The 11,222-nt window shown below is 50.3% G+C and overlaps 1 protein-coding gene across 1 annotated transcript; it reads right to left on the bottom strand.

Moving 5' to 3' along the window:
- Positions 1–360: 360 nt before the first annotated feature.
- LOC141148948 (uncharacterized) lies at positions 361–8,942 on the bottom strand. Its single transcript, XM_073661034.1, has 2 exons — positions 8,405–8,942; positions 361–1,322 (listed from the first exon to the last, which is right to left on the bottom strand). Exons 1-2 carry the CDS (start codon positions 8,940–8,942, stop codon positions 361–363), a joined length of 1,500 nt encoding a protein of 499 aa, XP_073517135.1.
- Between the last annotated feature and the right edge of the window lie 2,280 nt (positions 8,943–11,222).

Genomic DNA, 11,222 nt, shown 5'->3' with positions numbered 1-11,222 from the left:
TCTTAGTATATCAAATTTGATATCTTTGATAAGTTCCCTACATGACCTCTTACACAGGTCATTACCACCTAAATGTAACACCAGCAAATCAGGGACCCGATCAAGTCTTACAAAGTGATGGAATTCTGCCAGGCGTTGACGCCAAACTATTCCCCGCTTTCCAATCCACCGAAGAATAGCATCATCCACCGAAAATCCCAACTGACGGCCGGCCGGCCTCACTGCTGCCCGCAGTGCAGCCCAGAAAACAAAAGAATGGCCCATTATCCATACGAGTCGGGGACCCACATCTGTGAAGTTAAACAAAATATGACTCTGAGAGACAGTAACATCAAACCAGAACTTAAAACATGCTCTTCATTATACCCAAGCCGGGCGTATGTATGATCTAAACCGTATGGATTCCCAACGCCCAATTTTCTTAACCAACTCGTCGCCCAACCCCCTCCTGGCTGCCTCAGTGGCTGGACCAATCCTGAAAGAGTGACCGCTAAAATCTTTTGGCGAAATGCCGCCAGCTTTCAGACACTTCTTCAGCACGGCTATCAACTGAAAGCGAGACAAAAAGGAACCATCCTCATGAACCAATAATGGTGATTTGAACCCCCCTACACCTAGCCCAAATTCACTCAAACAACGAACAGGACACATGTCAGACCCAGCGACTGCGAACAATACCACTTTACACCCTTTCCTGAATTGATCGGTCTTTGAAAAACGAATGAAAACCTCTACCCTATCTGAATATAAGTCCACGTCATCCTTCAAAAGACCCCCACTGACAAATCTTGATGGGCTAACCAACTCCCCTAAACGTAACGCCCCAAAAAAGGCCAAAGAAAAAGCTAGCCGAAATAGTTTGACTTCCCATGGAGACTTACAAACTGACCCAAGAAGTTGTCCCAGTGTTAACAATAATCCATATGATATGGGCCGCCTGCAGTCTCTCACCTTCCAGCCTTTTCGCCAACCTTTCAATGCCTCGCGGACCAAAGTTGCTTTTGTTACGTCCGGAAGACCCCTTATTTTAAAACCAAAAGCCAAGCCAGCCATAAAATTATTAATTTTTGGCACCGACCAACCTTCCTCCCAGCAATGACCAACCAATAACAATAACAGGCTATCACTCTCTAAAGGATCTCGCATAGTAGCTTTCCATTCCTCCCACTGCTGCCAAGCAACCTCATATGATGACCAGGTCCTTGTAGATGATGATTGACCAATCAATTTCTTTACAGCTCGAAGGGAAGATTCCATAATTCTGGAGGGCATACCAAACCTGTCGACGATGCCTGAGGAGCCGGCAACCAGAACTGATCCCACTGCGAATGAGAAACCGCATTAACGGTTGAGATTAAAGGATCCAACCTGAACTCCGCCATTATCCACATGTTCAAAGATAAGCTAATCAGCACCAGCCGTTGCAACACTTTTACTACCAGTGGCGATGCAGCCGACAGAGAATTAATAGCCAACACTACCCCTTGGTTCTTGCAAGAAAAACAAATCTTTTTATTCTGAAAGTACTCACCCCATAGCGCCAGAGAGACCACGATGGGGAAAAGATAGATAAATGGATGATTATACAACAAATTCCGATCACGCCATGACGCTGGCCATTTTTCCTCAAACCAACTACCACGAAAAAGGATAGCAAAACCTTGTTTCTTTGACACATCTATGCACAATCCCAATTCACTGGCATTCACGACTGGGGCAATCCAGACCGACTTGCCGTTATAAGACTCCAAAAATTGGGCCCAAATTCACAAATCATCCCGTAACTCCTTGCGCAACCTAATGAAGTGATGAGGTGATTTAGCTCCAGCCGTTGCTAATGATAAATGCCTACAGAATGCCCTGCCCATTGGCACAATACGACACACGAAATTCAATTTTCCGAGAAGAGACTGTAATTCACGCAAAGTAATTTTATGCAGTTTTTTAACTCTGGATGCCAGTTCCAACAGATCAACAACATTTTCAGCGGGAAGCCTACACTCCATTTTAACTGTGTCGATTAAAATACAGAGAAAACTCAAAGACGTCACCGGACCTACAGTCTTCTCGACAGCCAACGGCACTCCAAACTTCTTAGCCACACTCTCCATAGTGTGCAACAACACCGAACAATCGGGAGAATTAGCAGGACCCACATATAGGAAATCCAGATAATGAATGCAGGAATTCAAACCGGAAACATCTGTGACAGTGTCACTGGTTTTATATGTGAGGGGAGGTATGTGTCACTCAGGATGCTCTCCTGTGTGAACTAAGACCTACTTTATTTTTCTGCCAGCGTGTCATATGCTGGTAGGCTTACTCTGTTAAAGGGTGTGCGGTTTTATGGGAATGGCAAAGAGGGCGGGACGCCATTCCCCCTACCTCCCCTCAGGGTGTGGCTGAGCAATGTGTAAAAGCTCAGTCCCTTTTTTTTCTCTGGAGTGTGGTCTGGAGAGGGAAGTCTCCAGACAGTATTGTGGAAGCTGCAGAGCTTTTCACATGGACTTTAGCAGTGCAGTTTATGCTACCGAGAGCGGGCGGAACCCGCTCATCTATGGACTGAGTTATACTTTGTTTTTGGTTTTTTTTTTCCGTTTAACCCAGAGGGGTCATGTTTGTTTTTCCTGTGAAACCTGCATGAGTTTATGGCTGATAATAAACCAGCAGAAAGGAAACCTGAGAACGTGTGTCCTGAGTCTGCCTTCAGGAGAGCCGAGCGAGTCGTTTTGCCACAGTTGGTGGAGAATGCGGGCAGGATTCCAGGAACACGTGTACCTGCTACAAAGACCGGTGGATGTCCTGGGTGAAGGCCGCCAGCCAGCCAGGGAAGTCCAGCAGCATGGAGGAGCTCGTTAAGCACCTGGTCCAGGCCCAGCAGAGCATGCAGCAGCAACACCTGCAGGCCCAGCAGAGCATGCAGCAGCGGCACCAGGAGAGTATGCAGCAGGCCCAACGGAGCATGCAGCAGCAGCACCAGGAGACGACCAAACTGTTGCTTCAGCAGATCCAGTTGCAGCAAAAGTCACAGCAGCAGCACCAGCAGGAGGCACAACAGCACCAGCAGGAGGCGCAACAGCAGATACAGCTTTTGGCGGACGCCATCCAGAGCAGGGCAGCCGCCCCACCCCCAGGGCCGACTGATGATTCTCACGTCAGGAAGGCGGTAAGATGGGCCATGCAGAAGATGACCCCTGGGGATGATGTAGAAGCATTTCTGACTGTTTTTGAGAGGGTGGCTGATCGTGAGAGACTTCCTCCAGCACAGTGGGCGGAGGTTCTGGCGCCATATTTATCGGGTGAACCCCAGAAGGCGTATTTTGACTTGGCGCTGCAAGATGCTAAGGAATATGCCAAACTAAAGACAGAGATCTTAGCACGTCTAGGAGTAAATATGGCAGTAAGAGCCCAGCGAGTTCATCACTGGGCGTATGCTAGCAACAAACCCCCTCGCTCGCAGATGTTTGACCTCCTGCATCTTGTTCAGAAGTGGCTACAACCGGAGTCCTCCACTCCGGCCCAGATGGTTGAGCGGGTGGTGATTAACAGGTACATGCATTCCCTTCCTAAGCCAGTACAGACCTGGGTTGCCCAGGGTGATCCCCAGAACACAGATGACTTCATCGGCCTGGTAGAGAGGTACCAGGTAGTCGAGAGATCTCTTGGGAAACCGGATGCAGTCACTTCTCTCTACTGGGATACCCAAAAGGGGGCGGGTTCACCACGGAAGGGGTCTAGAGCCACCACTGGGGGACGTCCCACTCCTACTGAAGGTGCCTTTAGAACAGTTGGTAAAGATATAGTTTGCTGGCGGTGTCATAACCCTGGACATGTAGCCGCCAGGTGTCAAATATCCCCTGAGCCCATGGACTGCAGCCTAGGCAGACGGGTCTTCTATTATGCCTATCCAGCCTGTAGCGTGGACTGTCAACCCGGCGAGGGGCCGCAGGCGTGTGCAGTGTCCATTAATGGAGTAAAAGTGCTTGGGCTGTTGGACTCCGGGAGTCTGGTGACCTTGATCAGAGCATCCCTTCCCCACCAGTTGATCCCTTCCAAAACCCTGGGCGTTCGGTGCATCCATGGTGACGCCAAGGACTATCCCGTGGCCACAGTAACAGTGGGGACAGACTGTGGTGCCCAGTCCCATGAAGTCGGGGTAGTAAAGGACCTGATACATCCCGTCATATTGGGCCGCGATTTTTCCTTATTCTGGGACTTGTGGGGGAAGGGAACTGGACTAAGTAGTATGGGGAAAAGCCAGGTCCTTGAAGAAGAACCCCCGACGAAGTCTCAGATGGAGGAGTTCCCACTGTTCCTTGTCGGTGATGAGGGTGAGACGATGACCGAGGAGGCCGACCTCCCTGTGTTAGATATGTCCAAGAAGAACTTTGGGACTGCTCAAGTTCGAGACCTGACCTTAAAAGGGGCGTTCGACCAGGTTACTGTATGTAATGGGGTTGCCCAAGAGCCGGGGGCCGACACCAGATTCCCCCACTTTGCAGTGCAGGGGGAGTTGCTATATTGGGTGGCCAAACTGAGGGGCGGTGAGATAGTGGAACAGCTGTTAGTGCCGGGGCCATACAGACGGCGGGTGCTAGATATGGCCCATTCACATGTTCTGGGGGGACACCTAGGGGTCGAGAAAACTCAGGAGAGGATATTGAGAAGGTTTTATTGGCCAGGGTGTTATCGAGAAGTTCAAAACTATTGTAGGTCCTGCCCCACCTGCCAAATAACCGCTCCCTCCTCCCACTTCCGTAGCCCCTTAGTCCCACTACCTGTGATAGAGGTTCCCTTTGAGAGGATTGCCATGGACCTCGTGGGCCCCTTAGTTAAATCAGCTTGGGGCCACCAATATATCCTGGTCATCATGGACTATGCGACTCGGTATCCGGAAGCGGTTCCCGTAAGGAACATGTCCAGTAAAAGTATAGCCCGAGAGCTGGTCCATATATTTGCTCAGACAGGTCTACCAAAAGAGATTCTGACAGACCAAGGAACCCCCTTCATGAGCAAGGTGATGAAGGAGCTTTGCAGAGTCCTTCAGATAACTCAGCTTCGGACCTCGGTTTATCATCCACAGACGGACGGCCTAGTGGAACGCTTCAACAAGACCTTAAAGGCGATGCTCAAGAAGGTCGTTGAAAAGGATGGGCGAGACTGGGACTACCTGCTCCCATTTCTGCTTTTCTCGGTCAGAGAAGTTCCTCAAGCCTACACTGGCTTCTCTTCATTTAAGCTCCTATATGGGCGGCATCCAAGAGGTCTCCTAGACATCGCCAAGGAAACTTGGGAGGCTGAAGTCACACCACACCGGAGTATCATCGAACATGTCGCCCAGTTACAGGAGAGAATGTCAAAGGTGATGCCCATCGTGAAGGAACATCTCCTCCAGGCGCAGGAAGCCCAGGCGAGGGTCTATAACTGGTCGGCGAGACTAAGACAGTTCCAGCCCGGCGACCGTGTTTTGGTGCTGATCCCTACCATCGAGAGCAAGTTCCTCGCCAAGTGGCAAGGTCCATACGAGGTGGTGGAGAAAGTCAGCGAGGTTAATTATAAAGTCCACCAGCCTGGCCGAAGAAAGCCGCATCAAATATATCATGTAAATTTGCTCAAGCCGTGGCGGGACCGTGAACCTGTGGAAACTCCTTGCCTGGGAGCCGCACCAGAAGGCAAGGTGGAGGAGGTCACTATTGCAGAGACTCTATCACCGGCTCAGAAGCAACAGTGTCGAGAATTACTACAGCGGAATCGGGAGCTGTTCTCAGAGTTGCCGGGGCATACTCAAGTGGTAGAGCATGATGTGCTGACAGAGCCGCACGTACGAGTGAATCTGAAGCCGTATCGGATTCCGGAAGCACGACGGGAGGTGATCTCGGCCGAGGTGAAGAGGATGTTAGACCTCGGAGTAATAGAGGAGTCAAAGAGTGGGTGGTCGAGCCCAATCGTCCTCATGCCGAAACCCATTGGAGAGTGGAGGTTTTGTAATGACTACCTCCGGCTGAATGAGGTATCCAAGTGTGACGCGTACCCGATGCCCCGCGTCTACGAACTCATCGAGAGGCTTGGACCGGCGAGGTACATCACCACTCTCGACCTGACAAAGGGCTACTGGCAGATCCCCATGTCCCAGATGGCTAAGGAGAAGACGGCTTTCTCAACACCTGATGGGTGTTTTCAATACACGCGGATGCCGTTCGGACTACAGGGGGCCCCAGCCACTTTCCAGAGGGCTATGGATCAGATCCTAGCCCCACATAAGAAGTATGCCGCAGCCTACCTCTACGACATTGTGGTCTTTAGCCCAGACTGGGCTAGTCACCTACCTAAACTACAGGCCGTTCTGGACGCGCTAAGGAAGGCATTATTTACCATAAATCCAAGAAAGTGTGCCATCGGGAAGGAGGAGGCCAAGTACCTGGGCTATGTTGTTGGGAGAGGCGAAATAAAGCCGCAAATCAAGAAAGTGGAGGCAATTCAAACCTGGCCGCAACCACTCTTGAAGAAGCAGGTGAGAGCATTCCTAGGAATGGTAGGATACTACCGGCGGTTTATCCCGAATTTCACCATGATTGCCGCGCCACTAACGGATCTTCTAAAAGGCACCAAATCAACCATGGTGAAATGGAGGGAAGAAACGGAGACCGCGTTTCAACAGTTGAAGCTAACATTGTGCAAGCAGCCGGTCCTGGTCAAGCCAGACTTCAAGAAAGAATTTGTGGTCCAGACTGACGCTTCAGAGGTTGGTTTAGGGGCTGTACTCTCCCAAGAGATAAATGAGGAAGAACATCCCATTCTCTATCTAAGCCGAAAGCTGTCCTCCTACGAGAAGAACTACGCCATAGTAGAGAAAGAGTGTTTAGCCATAAAATGGGCTGTGGATACACTGAAATATTACCTACTAGGCCGGAAGTTTAGATTAGTATCAGACCATGCCCCGTTGAGATGGTTGAGGGAGAAGAGGGGTAAAAATGCCAGGGTAACTAGATGGTTCCTAGGACTTCAAGAGTTTAACTTTCACGTGGCGCATAGGCCCGGGAAGTTACATGGGAATGCAGATGCCCTCTCTAGGATTCCCTGCCTGGTGTCAGAAGGTGCCCAAACCCCCGGCTTTGGGCAGAGGGGGGGAATATGTGACAGTGTCACTGGTTTTATATGTGAGGGGAGGTATGTGTCACTCAGGATGCTCTCCTGTGTGAACTAAGACCTACTTTATTTTTCTGCCAGCGTGTTATATGCTGGTAGGCTTACTCTGTTAAAGGGTGTGCGGTTTTATGGGAATGGCAAAGAGGGCGGGACGCCATTCCCCCTACCTCCCCTCAGGGTGTGGCTGAGCAATGTGTAAAAGCTCAGTCCCTTTTTTTTTCTCTGGAGTGTGGTCTGGAGAGGGAAGTCTCCAGACAGTATTGTGGAAGCTGCAGAGCTTTTCACATGGACTTTAGCAGTGCAGCTTATGCTACCGAGAGCGGGCGGAACCCGCTCATCTATGGACTGAGTTATACTTTGTTTTTGTTTTTTTTTTCCGTTTAACCCAGAGGGGTCATATTTGTTTTTCCTGTGAAACCTGCATGAGTTTATGGCTGATAATAAACCAGCAGAAAGGAAACCTGAGAACGTGTGTCCTGAGTCTGCCTCCAGGAGAGCCGAGCGAGTCGTCTTGCCACACATCCTTAACAACCCATTCAAGGAATGTACTGAATGTTTCAAAGTATGCACAGGACAGCGAGCAACCCATCGGGAGACACCGGTCTACAAAAAAGCTACCATTCCAATAGCAACCCAATAAATGCATGCTCTCCGGGTGTACTGGTAACAGCCTAAAAGCCGCCTCTATGTCAGTTTTTGCCAATAATGCCCCCTTTCCAAAAAACCGAACCCAACCAACTGCCATGTCAAAGGAAGTATAACTCACTGAACACAAATCAGGGTCAATGACATCATTCACCGACGTGCCCTTTGGAAAGGAGAGATGATGAATTAGCCTATATTTACCCAATTCCTTTTTTGGGACAATGCCTAATGGAGACACACGTAAGTTTTTTAAGGGCTTGTAGGCAAAAGGCCCAGCCATTCTCCCTAAAGACACTTCCTTTCCTAATTTGTCCGCAACCACCTCCGGAAACTGTAACGCGGATTTTAAATTTTTTGCATGAAATTGATTCTTGCTATCAATGAACGGTATCCTAAAACCAACATCAAAACCCTGTTCTAATAGCGAGGCCGCTGCCCTGTCTGGGTATCTATTTAGAAATAGGTGCATCTCTGCCAGACGCACCGGCGTCACCCATTTTTTAATTGCTTTCACTGCTCCTGAATTTACCCCCTCTGAAACATCTGGATGTGCTATGGCTGCCACCGCATGAGGAGCAGTCGTGTTTAAATTTACACTTATTTCCGAACTTACAGGATCCTTCATTGAAAAGGAAACATAATCCTCTTTGAACAGCTGACGAGTATCCCGACTGACCGAGACCGCCGCCGCTCCCGAGAAAGGGCTGATTAGTATGACCACTCCTGCTCGGTGCTGTTACCTTCAGCCATAGGGCAATATCCTTATGGTACCAACGGACACTAGGACGCACAGCTTTCCTCTGACGAAATTGTTCGTCATAGCGTAACCGGCCCTGTCTCCCATACACCCTATAAGCTTCCCCGATTGCGTCTAAGTAACAGAAAAGCCCCGAACAATTTTCAGGAGCTTTCTCAACTATCACATTGGCTAATATCGCAAACGCCTGCAACCAGTTCGCAAAGGTCCGCGGTATCAGGCGGTACCTTCGTTTTTCTTCATCCTCTTTCTTGGAATCATCCTTTCTAGCCCTATCTAGATTGAAGCGTTCCAAAGGAAGTAAAGAGAATATGTCTACGTATTCCCCTTTCCATATCTTCTCCCTGACCTTAGGCTTCAAATGAGCCCCCCAGAGGCCCCTCAAAGCAAACATAAACTTCCCCTTTTGCCATATCATCTAATCTTACATTATCATCTTTATCTTTTTCACCCTCACCTCCCCCAATTTGTGTAGGTCCTGAAATGACCGTGTTAGCTTCGCCTGGTGACAGATTAGCTCCCCCTGCGCCCGTTGTATTGGAGCCCCTCAAAAGCTCCACGTTGGAGCTACCTAACCCACTCTGTCCCAGCTGAGGTGATTGAAAATTACCCAGCCATGCAGAAGTAGGCGATACTATGCCCTGTGACACATTCGTCCCCGTCCCCAGTAAAACAGCTAAATCCCTTAAACCCTGCATGAGTAAACTAATGCTCCCGCTAACCCCCCCAGGGACGTCCTGACTATTAAATGCTAAAGATGGTAACGGGAGCCTGAAAGGAAAAGTTTGCGACGACTCACCTGGCTGCCTAGGTGCTGTGAACCCAGCAGCCGCTAACCCTGAATCCTGGAGTCGATATCCATCATCCGATCCTTGTAGGCCCCGGTGTGGCGTGGGAGGGAGACCTGAGGGGCCAGCGGCTTGCTGCCCCGCTACCGACTCTGATCCTGACCCAACATTTGTCATTGCATAAGGCGACCAATGGCTGCAGCCAGCCTGGCTACAGCCGTGACCAGCTGTCATAACAGATAAGGGGGCTGGGCCAGCACTGTGCTGCCCGTATCTTTGAGTCACCTCTGCGTGACTGTTGTTGCTTGACCTCGCATCTACAGAGCCAGCCGCCCGCTGCATGCCTGCAGCGTTATGATTGACGGCCGCTGCGACCGCATTGTGGGCGGAGCTAGCAATGTGGGCAGAGCCGGCCGGAACCTGACCGCCCGTTGTTAAATCGTCCTCGCCTGCCGAAAGATGGGCGGAGCGATCGTCACCGCTCCCGCGCTGAGAGGCTCCCGGGTTAGGCCCCCGTCCTCGCGTCGTCCTTGCTGCACTGCGCCGAGCAGGCCCCCGCAGCTGCATGTGGCCTGCCGTACCTGGTCCTGATGACTCGCCGCCTCGTGTTGTAGAGGAGGAGGCCGACTCCTCCTCCTGACACAGGTCCCGGCGTGTCGCTGGATTCCTCCCAGAGCGGGAAGTACAGGCCGCGGCAGTGCGAGCCCCACTCCCGACTGGAGGGTCCCGAGAGGGGCTCCTGATACGCCGCCGGACCCTGGGGGTTTCTTCAGGGCTAAGGCACGCCGGAGGCCTAGTCCTCCGTGGCCGTTGTGACTCAGGAGCTGGTGTAGCGGTACCGGCTCCTGTACCCCCAAGCAGGGATTGAACTGAAGCCTGCAGCCAATCTGCCCCGTTCAGGCCAGCAGCGTCCCGCAGCTGCTGCAGTATCCCTTCAATGGCTTCCATAATAAACAAGATGTTGCTTAAGGGATGATGGCAACCTGAAATGGCTGCCAAATCCCAAATGGCCATCCCTATATACCCCACTCCTCCCCCACACAAGCCCCTACCCCCAAAAATACCCTCCCCTACAATATACACCAATCAAATTGAAGATAAGCACCTACCCGAACCCTAGTCACCCCTACCTAAGCAAGCCCTTCCCCCTGTATCCCGCATTAACCCTGTCATGCCGGCCTCCCTCTAAAGCCTGTGGCTGAGTACGGCCTCTCTATAGCATCTTTGACTTTTCTTTTACTTTTGACGTACCCCCAAAATCCTTTTTTATAGCTTTTGACATCTCTTGCAAGCCTTAATTCATTGTCAGCTTTAGCTAACCTGATACGTGCCCTACAGGTTCTGCAGACTGCATTATAATCTTCTTTAGATATGCCTCCCTCTTTCCATTTGATAAACATTTCTTTCTTTCTTTTTAGCATGTGTTAGTTCTGTGTTCATCCATCCTGGTTTCCTTAAATGCTTCCCATTCTTCCTACTTTTAGGGATTGTTAACGATTGGGCTTTGAGAATCTCATTATTAAAATTTTCCCATCCTTCCTGGACATTTTTGTCCTTAAGGACATCCAGCCATTGGATCCCTCCTATTCTTTTTCTGAGTCATTTAAAATCTGCCTTTCTAAAATCTAACCTTGAAGTTTGAGTCTTCACATGTCTTCCTCCTGTAGTTATCCAAAATTCTATAATAGCATGATCACTGCCTCCTAGGGTCCCAGCCACCCTTACCTCCTCAACCATTTCCTCCCTGTTTATAAGGATTAGATCCAAAGTAGCAGATCCCCTTGTTTTCTCCAAAGTAGAGATGACCTTGGCTGCTCAAATATTTGGGCATCGCTACATGCGATCTCCTCTTGCCCCGCTTCAAGTGGACCAGGCGAGAGGCCCGT

Source organism: Phyllobates terribilis, unplaced genomic scaffold (genome assembly GCF_046119375.1).
Source record: "Phyllobates terribilis strain yellow unplaced genomic scaffold, ASM4611937v1 Scaffold_1__5_contigs__length_1240528914, whole genome shotgun sequence".
Taxonomy (NCBI): domain Eukaryota; kingdom Metazoa; phylum Chordata; class Amphibia; order Anura; family Dendrobatidae; genus Phyllobates; species Phyllobates terribilis.
This window is presented reverse-complemented; position numbering and strand designations above follow the sequence as displayed.